The sequence below is a fragment of the Athene cunicularia genome, assembly GCF_003259725.1.
Source record: "Athene cunicularia isolate RWA chromosome 1 unlocalized genomic scaffold, athCun1 chr1_part1, whole genome shotgun sequence".
NCBI lineage: Eukaryota > Metazoa > Chordata > Aves > Strigiformes > Strigidae > Athene > Athene cunicularia.
In genome coordinates, this window is record NW_020799091.1 from 119,235,360 (window position 1) to 119,254,051 (window position 18,692).

Here is an 18,692-nt window from a genome sequence, read left to right on the forward strand (position 1 = left end):
ATTTACATGTTTACGGTTTACATGTTTAAATTCTGTGCACAGTAGTGACAAGCAACCACACTTGAAAGTTATTCACCGTATTCTGAATTAGATAAGCCTGCTGATGTTGATTGTAAACTAATATAGTCAAATTCAGCCAGAAAGTTTCTGGAAGATGTGTCTTAGGCCAAAATGACTCATAAGGAGAGGGGAACAAACATGAATTATTTCCCTCTTGTCTTTGCATGCATTAATTAAATCTCTGCATCCTAGCCAAAGAAATAATTTTCTTCTGCCAAGAAAATAAGTATCCTTTATTACAACTAAGAATCTGGTTGTCCTCCTCCATCTAACTTTGAGACAACTTCACTACTCTTCGTAAATGTTAACAATGTCTTACTTTTAATATTGGCTCTAGTTATTTCCAGGGCTTCCCCTGGCTTTCTGTCAGAATGTTTGAATGATTGATGTAGGGAAAGGGAGGGGAGAGGGGAACAGGCACAGTTTAAGGCTGCACCTGCTGTCCCTGGAGTGGGCCAGATTTGGTGCTGAGTTGCATTTAATTCAGTGCCCCAACTGGAATGAAGCAAAAGTTAAACTTTGAGTTATACTCTGATGTTTTCTTCTTTTTGCTGTGATGAATTGAGCTGACAGCCATGGAGAGAATAATTTTTTCTATTTTAAGTCAAAGAACACAGGCAATAGCCTTGTACACTTTAATTTTTTTGGCATTGCCTTGATAGAATTGTGACGTATTGTACACATTGTACATATTTATCCAAAGAGCAGTTTAGTCTCCATCTGCATTCTGTCCTGAGAGCTTATTCTGGGAGGATGTAATGAAACAGGTGAAAAAAACCCTGACAGAACTTGCAGGTTTTGGTAGTAGCTGCTTGCAATCTGTGGGTATATGATTGCACTACGTGGAGGAGTAATTTCATTAGTAACACCCTGTCCAAGCTAGGCAGCCTTTCTGAGAGGCATGGATTATTTTGTCAGGCAGCACCATACAGACCCAACCGTACCCCTTGTGAAATCTTGTTCTCCTTCACTGGAGGTGAAGGTGCTTCACAAGGTGCTTCACTGTGCTTACCAGCCTCCTTGGGAGCTAACTCCTAAAGCTCTGCAGTGTGCTCTGTGGATGTTTGCTGGCTGGAAACATGGTGTAAAAAGCTGGCAGATACTTGATAGTCATCCCTAAATTTTGATGGACAGTCATGTTTGTTGACATTGCAATAAAATGCTGTATCCCAGTCCCAGCTAATCCACTCACCTGCTCCCTTGCTCTCTCCAAAGACTTTTTGTATAATGAATTACTCTTGGTTAGAGAGGTTGTGTCGGCTCACCGAAGAAGGAGCTCGGTGGCTAAAAGTTGTCTCGAGGGTGCACCCTAGCGTCGAAAAGCGGCATCGCTGATGTGGAGCGTTGGGAGTCCTTGGGGCGGGAACTGGAAAATTCTGTTCAGAGCAGCTAAGGAACAATCCAGAGTTACGGACCTAGGGCACAGAAAAGTTGTGGATGGGTTGAGAAATAAGGAAACATGTTAGATCTCTTTGAGGTGATTTAGAGGAGGAAGTCAGAAGTACTTGATTAGGATGTGACTGAGTGGTGAGGAAGGGGTACCACACTTCATGGTAGTAGTTTGTCCTGTGGTAGTAATCTGAAATAAACTAAATCTGTATCAGAGATATGTCATATGACATGCGGGATCCATTCCTGTACAGACCCACTATAGCATAATTTGACAAACATCAGAGCAGTCAATCATTAGCACTTCATTATTATCTTCAGAGGTAAGTACTCCTGCTGATCTGTGCTAAAGACAGACTTCTCTTCACAATAAAATTGCCATTGGCATCAACAGCCATGTTCTAAGTGTAAAAACAGACATTTTTTATCCTATCCTAGTGTGTAGTAATAGACTCCAGACTTCACATCTGAGTTCACTAATCCAGACTGTGATCTTACATTATCTTCACAAATCAGAACATACTGTGGAGAGAGACTGAAAGAGACCAGGAGAGGCTGACTTCTGCAGTGGAAGACTGCAGTGGAATATTGAAAGACTGAGGCTCAGTACACCATGGATTATGAAACCCACCTTCCAAAGCAATCTATCTAATATAGAACTGGTGCTTCAAGTCTTAGTTTACATTTTAAGCATGCTTATAGTAATTAAATTATAATCCAGAATAATATAGGCTATCCTAAATTCATTCTTATCCCACAGAAATCGATATATACTAAGATATTTTTGATTCATGCAATTACTGTGTTGGAGACTCATTACTGTTACATGACTTTCTGTGTTTTACTCTTTGCTTCTGCCTGCATTTCAACTTAATCAAATTCTGTTTACGCAGACCGTGGTAAGTATTTAGAGATATGATGGCAGAAGAGGCATAGACAGGGCACATTTGGAAGGAATATTGCAGAGTAGTCCAGTAATAGGCTGTATTTGTGTTAATTATCTAAAGTAGCACAAATGTGTTGATGATAGAAAAGATGAAGGCAGCAGCATGCTTTCTTCAGACAGCAGCATCTTCAGTACTGAGTAATTACATAGTGCTTCAAAGGACAGGCTAGGTTTTTTGCTATAGGAGCTCTCTGAGGTTAGGCAGATTTATTTCTCTTAAGAGTGAAGGGAAAGCCTTCAGCTGATGAACGCTTCAAAGAAATATTACATGTTTTGAGCACATGCTCAAATAAGCTGTGTTTCTGATAGTGTTCTAAAATATATATTGTAGCACTCATAGTGTATTTTATGTAGTATACATCTACTTAAACGGTTCATACACAGTGTGGTCAACTAGTTGGGTAAGTGGTTGGATGCTTGGGCTCAGAGGGCAGTAGTTAATGGTTCATATGCTAGCTAGAGGATGGTAACAAGTGGAGTACCACAGATGCTTATCTTAGGACCTATCCTTTTAACATCTTTGTCAGTAACCTGGAGGAGATGACAGAGTGGACGCATGTCAGGTTTTCAGGTGACACAAAATTGGGATGACCACTTGATATTCTTGAGGGCAGAGCTGCCATTCAAAGTGACCTAGTCAGGCTGACAGGAGCCTCATGAAATTCAACAAGAATAACTGCAGAGTCCTGTATCTGGTGGGGATAACTCCTGCAGTGATATAGGCTAGGGGCTGACCAGTTGGGGAGCAGCTCCACTGGAAAGGATGTGGGGGTCTTGGTGGACAGAAGGGAGTGCAGGAGCCAGCAGTGTGCCCTGGCAGCAAGGCAGGTCAACAGTGTCCCGGGCTGCATGGACAGGAGCGCGGCCAGTAGAGGGAGGGAAGTAACTGTCCCCCACTACTCACTACTTGTTGGACCACGTATGTAGATAGTGTCCAGTATTGGTCTCTCACCCTGCCCTTAAATACAGGACAGACACCAATAAACTGGAGCAAATCCAGTGAAGAGCAGCCAGGATGGTCAGGGTCTGGAGCACTTGCCTTGTTCAGACAGACTGAGGGAATGGGACTTGTTCCATCAGGAGAAGAGGCAGCTCCAGGGGACCTAACCTGTGCTTCCAAGGAGGTTGCCAAGAAGAGGAACTAGGCTGCTCAGTGTTGCATAGTGGGGGCATGAGAGAAAATGGGTGCAAGTTGAAATAAGGGAGGTTTAAACTGCTTATAAGACAAAATTATTTTCCCCATGAGGATGGTCAGGCAGTGGAGCAGGAGCTTAGTGAGACTGAGTGGTCTCCTTCCTTGGAGTCTTTCAAGACCTGGCTGTTCAAAATAATTTAAAAAGGCAAAGTAAGCCCCAAATAAAGTAATACAAAATATTGAGGTCACGGAGAAGTGTCAGAGTTGAAAACCTGGAATCACACTGCTTCTCCATATGGTAGGTCATGATAATGTCAGAACTGTGGAAGTAAGTGTACTAGGTTACTTGAGTTACAAAGGGAACAATAAAATAAGTTAATAATTCAGAGAACCTAAATAAATGCTTGTCTTACTTCACTCCATGTCATGCAGAACTTTGGTGAAATGCACAGCCTGTTAGTAAAGATGAGTCACTGTCTGAAATTACAAGTGTCAAATGAGTGCATGCTGGAACAGTTTGATGAACTATGTAACAAAATGTCACAAGAAACAGCTGTTCTGTCCATCCCATTTGACTGATTTTCTTCCTTTCACTTTGTCTCCAATCCCATTCATTTGGAGATCTGGAATGCAGTTTGGGATCAGGATACTAGAATGCGCTGACATTATCTGTCATTTTTATGCTATCAGATGAGATATGTCTTACCTTTTGACTAATAGATTAGCATGTGTTTTTGATAGCATGAGAGTTTAAATGTTGGCTCATCAAAATAACAATGGGGGGACTGGGAAAGAAGAAGTAATTGCAGACTCTCAGAAAGTAAAGTTTTTACTTTTTTTCTTTTCTAAGCAACACATCTGAAAGAATGTTCTTTGGCATCTCTCTTTTCCTGAAGGCCTTTAGAGGAGATCCCGTGACATTTAGAAGAAAAAGAGTCCAGTAATTGAGTCACACACAAGAGATGATAATTACAATTAACTTTTATACAACACATTTTATGACAAAGGTACTTGTCAAATAATTGGCAGTACTGGTGAAAGGTACAGTACCAACCAGCAAGGCTGTGAAAAAAGAGACCAAGTGTACTGCAAGTAAGCTCTTACTCTTAGAGAGCTCAGTACAGCATTATTGTGCTTTTCAGTGTGAAGATAGGATTTTGTTTTTTAAGATTATGCTTTATACACGCTTCCTGCTTTAACTTGGAACAGTAAGGAGTGGAGTCACCTTGGCTTTTGCTTGTCAAAATAATCAGGAATGATAGGTGAACTGGAATTGAGCCCGAATCTCAACAAAAGCATAGTCATATTTGGACACAAAATGTAAAATCCTGTCTACTGCTCTCCCCCCTTCCTTCCCCCTACCTTTTTTCTTTTCCTTCCCATACTCTTGTTTTCACTGTACTTGCTGGTCTGGGAACTATTAAAATAGACCTAGAAAAGCTCTGTTCTGCTCCCAGACTATCTGTGATACCATCTTGTTGGAATCTCTGGTTTTGAGATCTACCCCAGAGAGACTCAGTTGAAATTGAGGTAAGCAAGAAAACTTTTGAGTGCTTTGTTACCTAAGCATTAATTTGGTGCTGAAGAGAAGGAGTCATTAGGGGACCCAAGATTTTGACTCTTCCTGAAGAGATTTGATCTATTTGAGACTTTTCATAACTGCACTTATGTCTTTTTTATTGCCTTTTATGCTGAAGGTATAATAACACAAAACTCATGAACTGGATCTTCTTTGTTTAATCTTTTCCTTCTGATGGGTCAAAGGATGTGTAGCATAATTCCAGGTTTGTGTGGATGAGAGAAACCTGAAGAACTTCTGGGTTGGATAATTTCTGCTGTGAAGTGTGACATACAGTTTTTATTTCTGTGAACTGAAACCAGATGCTGTCTCTGTTTAAATGGAGATTGTGGAGCAGCCCTTCAGTAAGAGGAGAAATCTGATACTTGAACAGCATTACAGAAGCATCCAGTAGTACAGGATAGTGCTTGAAGCCCCAGGAACTCTCTTCTGTGCCCATGTTTGGTGTTTCATTGCAGTAGTCAGCATCCAGTGAACAGTAGAAAGATTTAGGAAAAAAGAAAGCAGAAGCTGGTGTGGTTTTCAATTTTTCATGTAACAGAGGTTTCCTAGGAAAGGTCAGTCTGGTAAGAAAATAAGTGGACAAAATCACTGTTCACATAAATGATGCCAATGTGGGGGGCTCATTAGAAAAGTGTAAGAGAATATTATATTACTGATTTTTGGAGTCTTGGCATATATTTGACAGAAATTTACACTCTCACCTGCTTATCAAACCATAATTGCCCCCAGTGAAGCATATACTTGTTAAAACAGAAGCAAATGCATCATGACGTGCATTTTTGAACTCTGGGCTGAGCTGAGCTGTTTTCTGCAGGAATGATCAGAGGGAAAGGGACCTGAACAGTCTGTCAGGACTTCAAGGAGAAGGTTAAATGTCTCTCTGGTGTACCAAACACAGAAGTGTTTGGATATAATGCACAGGAGGAAGAGGGAAGGTGTAACTGGCAGCAGAGAAGCATGTGGTTGTGAAAGCAAGAATGAGAGTATATTTGCCTCTAAGAGAGGGGATAAATCCATTTTGTTAGGTAGCCAGATAACTAATAGGTTTCACTGAGATTTTTCTGAGCAGAAGTTGGCTTTTGTATATTTTGTTGAAAGGTGTTGTGTGATCTTTAAAAGGAGAATGAATGTGCCATAAGACAAACCAGTAGAGTCCACTTTAATACAAAGACAGCTGTGTGTGATCAAGAGCTAATTTTTCCCATTACTTCTCCTGAGAGACTACTCCATCAAATGATTGATTTCTTATTTTTAATTTTGAAGAGAAAAAAATAGAATGTGCTTTCTGGAGCATTTTTGAAAATAGTATTTCAACCAAAAAAAGAATGGCACATTTACTCCATGTATCCAACTTGCTGTCATTTGAAACTTTTGCCATCAGGTGTTTTGGGAGATTTCTGTCCAGCTGTATGGCCTTATAAACATCTTTTCATCTCATCCAAATTGTACCTGTTGCATTTATCTGTTCATAGTGTTTATGTTCAGGATCTGAAGCCTCCCAAAGATCCTTGAGGTAATAGTGTTTGGGGCTTTTTTGGGGTCTATCGATATTACTGAATTCCAGTTTGCTGTTCCCAGATTTGAGTTAGTGAATCAGAAAAAAAGGTTTCCTTATGTCATAATTAAGAGGGTGTGATCAGGCTGGAAAACACTTCCATTGTCACACTGTTTTTGTTATAGCTGTGTGCTGTCCATACTGATTAGAAGAGCTTGAAATTCCTTTGTTTTGTCTCTAGCTTCTGTTTTGAAGTTCTTCCTGAAGTATGGAATATATGGGGTCTTTTAATTACAGAACCAATCTGTATTCTTTAATATATTACCCTTTAATCTTAAACTTCTTTGTTTCTACACAGGCCAGGCACTAATGCTGTGATTTTTCTCTGCTTATAGAACACTGTGTGAAAGTAGTCCAGGCAACTGGGGAGAGGGAACAGACTGAACATAATAAAAGAGCTTGCTTTACATATTGCAAGCAATGGATATGTTTGGTTTTGGTTGTTGAAGGGTGTTTTTTTTTTTCTCTCTGGGGACTGGTTTTGCAGCTTTTATTTGGGTTTTTGTTGTTGTTAGTTTGGTTTTTTTGGTGGTTTGTTTTGGTTTGTTTGGTTTTGGGTTTTTTTTTTAATTTTTATGGAGAGATATCACTACTTAACTGAATAGATTTTATCTCTTTGGGGATGTTTTCTAGATACTGAGACTAAATTCTTCCTTATTCAGTTTTAACCTTTTTAAACCTTTTTATTCTGCTTCAACCTTTCTTTCACACCTTCTCAGTTCTGAGTCAGACCAAATTCTGTGTTTAGTCAGCTCATTGTAAACATAGAGTGAAACAGCTTTTAATGGAATAATGGTATTTCTTTTTGATTTCCGGTGATGTAACTGGTAAGAGGATCTAGTCCCTGTAAAGGAGGTGCATTGCTTTTTTGCTTTCAATGTGCATTGTGCCCATTGACTCAATTGTATGAGGGGAAAATATAAAATATTTTTAAATTGCCAAAATCGGATACAAGTAGGAAAATTACATTTAGTTTTTTCCAAACCAGATTTTTTTCTGAATAAATATTTATCATACCTGTTTATAATGTCATGTCAAATGAAACTAGTATTTATTTTGCCTAGATGAAAGCCACATCTAGCCCGGATTAATCTTAAGCAAAATCTTGAAATTGCAAAAGTACTGAATTCAGTAAGCAGTTTTCTGAGTACTGTGAATGTTATTTTTGCATTTTAAGTCCAGCTTGCTTGGATAAAACAGTGAAAATGTCTCTCAGATCAGTTTTCAGTTAATAAGAGTTTTGATATTTCTGGTTTTATTTGCATGGAATTTAAGTGATCAGGAGATAATTTCTTATACTGAGCAGTGGAAAGACCTTGTAACAAACCCCAGAAAAAAATATTGTAGGGGGAGCCTGATAATTTTTTCTTAATGCTAATTCTCTTTTTCCAGTGGGAGTGAATGATGTCATCCTGTCTCCTCCCACTGTGTAAACTAAGCTTGTGTCAAAGTGTTACTGCCTCTTGTCACAGAGAGAACAGTTCACTTAAATGCAGCTGCAGTTCTTTTGTGTGATACCTGTCAGAATCATTCCCAGTGCGAGGTTGGGTTTGTGACCATGATGTCAAGATTGGTCTTTCTCCTTTTCTGTGGATATATTGCACTAAACCTGGGAAATGCTCAGAAATTGCCAAGAGGCAAGTAGCTATGACAACTTTCTGGGTTTTTGTTTGTTTTTCTGTTGCGGGGCTTTTTGTTTTATAATGCTTGTGTTTTGCCATGGAAATTTGCTTTCAACATGTTAGGAATTATTAAAGGTAATAGAAAAGATGAAAGAAAGCAAAGTCCAGGTAGAAGAGAGTAACTTTAAAGATCTAGAATAAAACAAGCTCAAATATTTTCATGGTATCTTGTGACTCTAAAAGTACTGTGAAACAAAGTAACTGTGTTTAGTGGTTTTATAATGATTTAGACAGCATTGTATAGGTTTGTGGTTTAAGATCTTAAAGAAAATGTGGCTTAGAAGCACCCTGTGTTGTGGGTGGAAGATTTCAGTTCTGTCTTGAAAGAGCTTTTATTCTTTCCCTTTATATCCATCCTTAACAATTCAATAGGAATTGACTTTTGTACGTCAGTTGGTATACATTTTGAGGGAGAGATATATGATTTATGAAAATTTCCACAAGAAGAATATAACCCTCCAAAACTGTGTGAATATTTGTTTAACTATTCCTTTCTCCTGGAGTCTGGAAGTACAGTAGATTTGCAAAGCTGGCAGGGATCTCTTCTCTTCCTTGCTAATGTGACCCATGTAACACTGGCATTTTACTACTATTTTATTACTGCAGGAAGAACATTCACAGCATAACATGAAAATAATATTTCTATATCTAGATCGTAAAACACTTCGTAGTTAATATACCATTTTCACAACTGTTTCTGTACTGCACGTATTGCTCTGACTTTGTAGAAGTGCTTGCCTGAGTCCACTGTGCTTTGTAATGCATTTTACATCTGCAGTCTCTGCAACCAGTAACATTTAGAAAGGAAGCTGTGATTTAGTTCCTTCTGAGAACATTTATTAAGAAATCAGCACTTTGATGGCTTTCTAGGAGATTCTGTTCATAGATGTGGAACCTAAAAATATTTTGGGGGAAAGTGATTTTTCAACCCCCCACCCCTCCACAAGAGACTTTTTTTTAAAGATTTTTTTTTTTTTAATTCTTTGCTGGTGATGTTCTTGTGGAAGTGTCTTTCTTTTAAGCTCATCTACTGAAAACAATGGGGAGTTTTCTGCATAGTACTGCATTCTGGGGCAATGGGTAGTCTGTGAGTAACAGATAGATATGCAGTTGTTCAAGTCAAACAGAGTGTAGGACCTTAGTTTTATCAAAAAAGCAATCTATAAGTAAATTAATGTAACAGTTTTCATAGGAGAGGATGATGTTGAAGAAAGAGGAACCTTGTATGTATTGTCTGCCTTGAGGGAAAGACCTTTCCTAGTACTTGTCTTATTAAATAATTAAATGGTTTCACTGAACTTTCTGCTCATTACCACAGAATAGTGGCTGTTATGTTAACTGTGGCATTCAGACAAAGCTACTGATACACTACAGTCAGTGGGAGATTAACTTTGGGATGCATTTTTTCCTGTCCTAAAAGAACATTGCAGAAGTGAAGTTCTGTTTGCCAAATGCATAAAGCTGCAGGTGGAAACTTAATTTCTTTTCAATAAAATGGCTCTTTAAAGATTCCCCCATTGCAGTGTTGCAACATCAGTCCAATTCTTTTGTTTGCAGCCACTCTCAGGTTATTTGCATTGGACTGCATTTAAAAAACAAGTGTATTAGTACCTAGCTGTTGTTTGGAAATGTTCAAAGGATTGTCTTTTTTTTCTAAAACACTTTTGTTTGACAGGGAGTTTTCATAAGCAGAGAATGTAATTTGCTCTTAAAGTGTTTTTCGAATGAGGATATGTAGTGGTAGTATTCTGTTAAGAAGGCTACTCTGCCCTGCTAAGCAAGCTTAAATTCCAATGGATTCCTACACTCTTCAAGTCACAAACTATGCAACTGAGTTTTCAAAGCTGCTACTGCTCAATGGGGAACAGTGGAATCAATTTCATAACTTGAGGGAGAACAATCTAGCCAAACTTGCTTTGATTAGTGGTGCAGGGACTCCTGCAAACAGGTTCTCAGTGTAAATCTTGCCATTCTTACTACCACTTCAGAATTCTAGTGTTCAAGTTTTCTCTCTAGGAGGTGAAACACCCTGATCCCCTGTCTCATGGACCGGGATTTTCTTTCAGTGTTACAGGGTGGAAAGAACATCTTGCCTCCTGCAGCTACAAAGGAGCAGAGCCAGTATAGCCTTCGGATGTCAGTGATTTCAAGAGCTATTGGAGAGACTGTGTGCAAATATGCTGTTCAGGAGGCTGGAACACATATGACTCCCTTTTCCCTTATATTTTTATAGTTTCACCTGCACAGGTGTGTGATTGATTAGAATGACAAAGAAAATGTTATTGCTGTTCTCAAAAGAGTGTTCTTCATCAACAAATTCAATTATTTTTATTTCAAAAATTAAGGCACTGTTGGAGGGATAATTTGGAAATGCTTCTAACACAACTCAAATAATCAAAATCAGGGAAATATCAGTTAAATTTTCCAGTGGAAACTTTACGCTGCTTCTATGTATCCTGCATTATAATAGTTTTGCCTGTATAGAAAATAGGTCTGTACTTATATCTGGTCCTAGTGTAGTGCCTTCAGCGCAAGTGAACACCCTTTCTCTTGCAGTTCTTTGTCACATTTATGGTAGCAAATGACAAGTGATAAGGCAGTTATAAACTGTGTCATAATTCAGACTCTTTCTACATTAAGATTTTATAGATATAAGTAAGGGCACTGTAATTGAAAGGGGAAGGTTGGTGGGTATTGTGTTTTACTGTGGAGGTGATGCTTTTTTCACAATTATGTTTGTGTTTCATGAGTATCCATTTGAGGGATCAGCTGCCAAGAAAATTCTGTAGTCTCAGTGTCCATGGAGATTATGTGAGGGGTCACAGAACAGCAGGGCTGGAGATGATGGTACTATTAGGGAGAGTCTTTTGTCAAGTGTTTGAGCCACTGTCCCTTCAACCATGTCCAGCTTCTAAAGCTTTCTTCTTCATCGGAAAGAAGAGAGGCATGGACATTTTCAACTTATTTTTGTCTCTTCCATTATGCCACTATGCCAGTGTCATCCAACATAGAATTCTTCAGTTCAGCACTGTTGTACTTGAAATATTTTAATGATGGGTGGAAACAGTTGCAATGTATAGGTGTCAGAGTTATAACTTGTCGTACTTTCTCTATTTTTTATTGTTTTGTGCAGCTGAAACGTTCCATCCTTGAAGAAGGCAGTATTATCTCTCTAGACAGGGATTGAGTACAAAAAGTCCTGTCTTTAGAGAAGGAGCTGGTAAGCAGTGCATCTTGAACCTGAGAGGGAGGTGAAAAAGCAAAGCTACATAACCAAAAATAAACAAGTTACAGGACATAATCCACAAGATTTTAGTGCCTTGTAAACCATGTTTCACTGTCATCTTTCCAGCTGGACCTGATACAAATGTTGTTGAAGGCAACAGTTATGGAACAAGTTCTTAGTGTTTGGTAAAACAGTATTACATGTTTTTGATTTTTGCCAGTTGACTTTCCAGTTACAACATAGATGTGCTTAGAAATTCAGTTTTTCACTATAATATCTGTTTCTGATAGCTTTTGTGTATCTTCATGTTCTGTTTTTCTTTGGTAGAGCTGAAAAGAATTTGGGGTTGATCCATTGATCCCTTCTTATAGAGTTACAGTTGTATAAAGTTTTTAAAAAGAAGAGTCTGAATGTTGTTCTGTTTTGGTTTGATTTTGTTGGTGGGTTTTGTATTTTATGTTTTTTCCCCCATGTTTCTAACCTCTGTGGTTTTCCTACTATTTGAATTAGTCATCAGGTAGATTGGAATTCAAGCTCACCCTTGTTCTACTTTCCAGGATTTAGGCCTGTCCTGTTCTGCTTTCCAGGAAGGGCTCAGGGAACCTTAATTCACCTTCCTCCTGGTTACTGCCTTCTTAGGGAAAAAGAGTACAGACTTGACATTCCTTGTGGGACCATGTGAAAGAGCCTGATTTACAAACTCATGCGGGAAAAAATAGATCTAAAACTTTCTTGTTTCCACAGTTGTCAACTGTGGAGATAAGTTGGAAAAATAATAGTTTAAACTGGGGGGGTTTGTTGTTGTTTGGTAAGTATACAGGAATGTTAGAAAATATTGTTGATAACTACTAGCTAAGATTTGTATTTATGGTAATTATGACTGACATCCCTTTGAGAGTGAATACTGTATTTACAATATACTTGCAAACTTACCATTGACATTTGTGAAAGGAATGGGCTAATTTTATTCATAGCTAAATTTGCTGGCTGTGCTATGTTATGTAATACTTCTTCCTAACCAGAGGTTAAACTCGGCATGTGTTTTCACTTACTGGTGTCAAGCTGTTAAAACAATGTTGAGTTATTCAATGTATCACAGTCACAGTACTGCAACAGCCAAAACCTTAAACTTTTGTGCCACCCTCCCACCCAGCACCCCTTTGGTAGCTGTAGGATAGTAGGGCAGAAATTGTAAGATAGAGAAAAGTCTCCTGAAAGTTGTTTTTCTTGAACATATAATAAAGCTGGTATATCAAAATACCACAAAAGGAGTGAAATGACATGTGGTTTATATGTTACTTTTTCCATGGTTTACAAAACATCTTTTTGGGAACTATTTTTCAAAATGCACAGTGCATCAACCTTTAAAAAACATGTTCTTAATGAAGGAGAGCCAGTTTGGACTAAACTAAACTATTGAACTTTTTTTTTTTTTTTTTAAGTGTCTGGAAAGAGAAAAGCAAAATTAATTTGATTTGTGTCAAATACTTGTATCATGTTTAATGGCACATAAATGACAATAAAATCCTATAAGAAATTTCAAAGGGATCCTTTATCTGGTATAATTGAGTGGCTAGAGTTTTCAGACAGTAGATATGTCATGGCAAATTTGGCTCATTCTTTGCTGAAAATGGAAACAACCTGTAAGAACGTTGTCATTATAGCAGCTCATTTAATCAAAGTTATCTTATCATGCAGACAGTTGTGTCCTAGGATCGCACAAAAAATGCATCAAAACACAGTACTGAGTGTCAGACTTCTGAGTTCAAGGAAAATCTGTAATACCAAAATTCCATTCTTATACTGGCACAGGCAGTGATGTGACAGTGTGATGATACATATGGGTGGATTCTGCCAGGATTAAATTCCGTAGCATATGAATGCCTTTAAAATGATCTCACTGCTGGGTAATCTATATAACCCTCCACCTTTTCATTTTAATTTTAATGTTCCCAAGTATCACTGAATATTATTTTTCAGTCCTCCTCCATATAATCTTTTCTATCTATCCATTCCAGCAGGACAGGCTACATAACTCACCTGAAGGGAGGGCTATAGGCTAAATCCTGCTGCTGCTCTTTGGCCAGACCTACTGTATATCTATTGACTGGTGGAGCTGTGAATGGTCAGTGAGTCTGAGGCTTCTTTGGAGGGCTTGAACTTACCAGGTGTGTATTACACATTGCGTGTTCAAGCAGAAAGCTCTGTCTGCTCCAGGGGGTAAAAACAGCTAGCAGTGACCTGCCATAGTCAGAACTTCTCATACAGCTCCTAGTGAATTTCTTTTCCTTGGGGAAATTCAAGTGTGGACTGAAATTGTTGGTAAGCATGATAAATTTGTTGCTGTGTTCTTGACTACTGCCTTTTGCAGGAGATGGTTGAAGACTTACTGACATGGTTTGTGCAGCAATCTCATTAAATCTTGGTGTGAAGAGAAGCAGGTGTTTGTGTTCTGGAAGGATAGTGGCCTAAAATAGGTGTCATTAGCAAAACAGCCCAGTCTGTAATTTGCTCCCAAGTGGAAGAGTGCACCCAGAAGCAAGTCAGATGCCACCAAAGCTTGCCTGACAGACCTTAATTCATATGCCCTTAGTTAGAAATTGTTTTTTTTACAGTACAGGCCAACATGTATGTAATACAAATTTGCTTTATGAAATATATATTTGTCTTATTTTGTTGTGAGGATAGGGTTCATGAAGGTGATTACTAGCAGTATCCTGAATGAAACCTTTGTGTGATCAAAGTGCCAGCTTTCCTAGCACAGCTGCCACTCAAAGCACACAAGCCATGTGCAATTATACTCTGGCTAAATCAGCCCTAAGCCTCCCTACTTGAGCAAACCCATGTGTGTTGTGTCAAGGTGAAGAAAATCAGGTCAGGTTTTGAACCACCAAATGAATTTCCACTGCTGATGAAGTTGTGGTTGTAATTATGGTCACCAGAATTTAATGTCTTTGCACGCATTGCTTTACTAATGGGACATCATCAGAAGGTGCAGATATCCAGGCGAGGTTATGTAGGATGGTCACATTAAGAATATCAACCCAGAGCCTTCGCCACTTCAGAAATGCTGAAAAAATGCTGGTGAAGAGTTGAGGCACTAGCTATTGTAGATACTAGATCAAAAGGCAGGGAGGTAGGGAATGCTTTTTTATTGGAAGAAAGCTAGTCTTCTCCCAGTCTGGGAGTATTTGCTGCACTTGCTCAGAGGTTGGTAGACAAAAATCCAACCTCTGTTTTGCACAGTACTTTAGAGTTGCTGCTGAAATCCATTACTCTGTAATGATTTAATATTGTTTAGTGTTTTCTGGAAGAAAAAAAAAAAAAGAGACAAGTGAATCCACTGTTTTTCCTTAGGCTAGTTGTAGCCATGGATTTTATGCAAATCCAGTTTACCTTGAACAAATATGTCAAGGCAGCAGGGCTCCGTGTGAATAAAACCTCTTCAGTAAACATGATGAAGTACCTAAACCTCTGGGTGTGACTTGATTTTTATTTATTGTGTGTGTGTAGTGTGCTAACACTAGAGTGTTACTGTCCGTACTTAATAAGGGATTGTAAGTCAGTGCTGTCATTCAAGCTAGAGAGTCAGTGACACAATGGATTCTCAAAATGTGAGGGAATTTCTTTTGTAGGGTTTTTCTGCATCTTTATATAGTTCTAAGGTTTTGCATTATTCTTGAAATCTGCTCAGGAAAAACATGATTCAATAAAACAGTAAGAGACTGTAATATTCTTTCCTATCACCAGCAGTTGTGGCCTTAGTGTACGAATCTATAAATGGCTACAGAGTGCTTGATATGAGTTTACATAATTAATACTTTGGGAACCTGGCCAGTTTTAGAGGACTGGCAGTGTATGTGGGATAACATTATTTTTGAACTTGTATAGGGAAAAATCTCTTCTCCTTTTGTCAGCTGCTTGCCTCTGCTTTATGTTAATTATTCACTTCAATTTGTCTTTCTATGATGTAAAAGTCTGGAATCATTTTAGAATACATAAAATTGTGGTTGCTTCAAAAATACAAATATGTAAACTTGAAATGTCCCAGAAGGTTTTCTGACTTTGAAATGAAAACATTTTCTGGCAGTCTTGATTCCCTCATTACCACAGTTCAAGCCTATACATGAACAAGAAAAAATGCACAGCAAGAAAAATGCAAGACTTCAGACCTTATCACTTATCACTTTTTAAATCTCAGTGTGTTTGTACAGCATGCACAAGCACAGCTCAAAATAAAGGAATGGGTGTAGTAGTCTGAAAGTTGGTAAGAAATTGAGCTTTGGCGTACAAATAATAGGAAGAAAGCTGTATTGTCAGACCTGGAAATTTTGGCAGAGTTCCATTGTCTTTGGCTCACACAAACAGTGAAGTTGTTGGGTTAAATGGCAAGGCACAGTTTTTATTTATAGCACGGTGTGTGCTGAAGAATAGCTTGTTACACAGTTAGGGAAATGGCTGCGCTCAGGTTTGAGAACCATGAATTCCCTTCAGTTTGATGAAGAACTGTCTCAGGTAATAGTGAAGGGGTTGCACATTCAGCTGGAATCAATAAGTCTCCTTCCTTTGTTGTAAAGCTTATTTAACAGTTATTTACTATTTTACTGTATTACTAACACAACTGTGAGATTGATCCACATTGGGAGCCCATTATTTGCTCCTTTACTGATGAGAACCAGCTTTTAGTTATGCTGTGATAAGCATAAATACTGCATCTCTTCAGCTTTTCTGCCTGCTTTTTGTTTTAATTATAAGGAAGGCAAAATCTGGCAATTCTAATAAATGTCTCCCTGCTTCTGTTGACTATTCAGTGCTCCTTAATAGGTGATAAATCTGCTGTGACTCAGTTGGTGATGGTTAATTTATGTTGTCTATCAAATCTTTGTATAAACATCATAAATAGTATTTTTGAAAGGATTGCAGCTAATTATGCAAAGTTTTTGATCTAAAAAACCTGTTCTGAATTTTGGACAGATTTAGTAATTTTTGCTCCAATGGAAGATTTATACTCAGACTAAACTTGCACACAAGTAAGCAAGTCATGAGGGTGATTTCACATGGGCTCTCTAGCACACAGCGGTATATGTGTGCACACACAAAATCATTGTGGGATCTAGTTCATTTTTGGTAAATGCTTTGCATCAAAAATTATTCGTTTTAGTATTTTGGACTTTTATCAATCCCACTGTACTTTCCCAGTTTTAGTAACATGGTCAAATAGCAGTTGATAAAAGCATTAGTATGTTGTTAACGTGCAGTAACAAATTCTTAGAAAGGAAAATTTCTCAATAAAGTAACATGTTTATTGTGTCCCCTTTCCACTTGGAAATACTTAACAGAATTTACAAATAGACCTCATAAGCTATTAGTATATTAACTTGAAGGGAATGTGAGATTGTTCATAGTATTAAGGCTGAAGAAAACCTACAGAAGCTCTACCACACAGAAGAAATAGATATTATTATTTATGCTCTATTTCAGTGTAGAAATCTCAGGCATTGTGAATATTTTTTCCCATGACCTGGCTTTTCTAGATTATTATTTTTTTTTTAACCATTAATTTGCTTTGACAAATGTTTTAACGCTACAAGTTGTCAAACAAACTGGCATGGGAATGACCATCTCATTTTAAAACTCTGTGAAGTCATGAAGCAATATTTATGTTTTTTATATATATATATATATATATATATATACTCACTCTTAAATCACTCAACATTCCTTGGGAATTAATATAATCTGCTGTACAATGGATTACAAGATCAGTGATGAGAGACACATAACTTTCTACATACCATAAGTTCTCCATGAACAATTGGATACATGCCTGATTGAAGTACAAGTAAAAATGCAAAGTCAGTCATACAGAAATTGCCTAGGTGATGGTGTACATGCCCCTATCCTGCCCTAAAATTAGCGTAAGCCTTCCTTTAGTGTAGCAGATAGTGTTTTCTTAATCAGAATTTTTCCTTTTCTTCCAGTAAAACAGTGGATGGAGAATTTAAAAAAAAATAAATAAAGATGGATGTAGAAGGATGGGTTATAAATAGAGATTATTCCCTGCTGCTTTCTTTTGTCTCTGTAGATAAAAGGCAATGTGGTGAAAATGGAGCAGGTGATGTAATGGGTACAGAATTTGGAAATATAGTCAGAGAATGTAAAGTATAATTCTTGCCATATCCTGGGTAGGAAGGGAAATAGGTGGAAGAACAGATAAAACACTTTGTTAGTAGCAAAAATAAGTATTTGTTACTTATCTTGGTACTCCCTTAATCATACACATAGCTTTTATTTTACATGTTGTATGCTTACTATAAATTTTGTTTTCCATTTTTTTTCTCTAACCCATTGATTTAGAAAATTTACTTCAGATTTTATTTTTCTTAAGATGAGTTAACAATGCCTCTGCTTCAGAAGGTGTTCATAGTGCTGAAAAAAAGAATTTTTGGCAAATTCTGGAATTTGATACAGCTTCCTAAATTCATCAAGTGTTTATCTTATTAATGATTTCTATTTTCACACTCTTTAATCAAAGACTTACTGGAAGTCTGTTGCTTCTTTCTTCAGACATTTGCTTGAACTGTAGCAGCTTTCCTTTGATCTCTGCAAACTCAGGATTTGGAGAAAGACAGAAGATATGAAAGGTCACCTGTGATTTTTCTTAAACTGTTACTTTTTTTTTAATAAGAATCCAGGTCATCAGTCTTGAGATTCATCTCATCTGATGGTGCAAGATGAGATACATTTTCCAGATGGAAGAACTATATGCAGTTGGAATCAACCCTTGTAGGGCTTGTCTATATCCAGCTAGTGTCATAGATATGTGTGTGAGAATGTTCAGTTTGGAGAACAAGACCATAAGTGAAACCACTTTATTTTGACTGCTCTGTTGGGAACATGGAGCCTTTTTTTTTTTTTTTTTTTTGGTTTGTGTCTATAGCTTTCTGAACTGAAAGGGAATAACTGGTTTAAAGCTTTGCTGATAGACTTGACTGCACTGACAAGACCAATTTACAGTCCTCAAAGCATAACAGCATTTCATATTTGGTTTTGTTAACTGATGAAGCTTGCTTATTCTTTCTGAGTTTAGTGTATGATACACAGCAACACCTAAGAA

General features: G+C 37.8%; 1 protein-coding gene across 1 annotated transcript in view; it reads left to right on the forward strand.

Annotated features, from left to right (window-relative positions):
* The first annotated feature begins 8,119 nt into the window (after positions 1-8,119).
* Positions 8,120-18,692, forward strand: part of ABI3BP (ABI family member 3 binding protein) — a 171,848-nt gene continuing 161,275 nt past the window's right edge. The window contains exon 1 of the mRNA XM_026841045.1: positions 8,120-8,304. Coding sequence (XP_026696846.1) covers positions 8,226-8,304 — 79 coding nt within the window. The 5' untranslated portion in view covers positions 8,120-8,225. The remainder of the gene's footprint in view (positions 8,305-18,692) is intronic.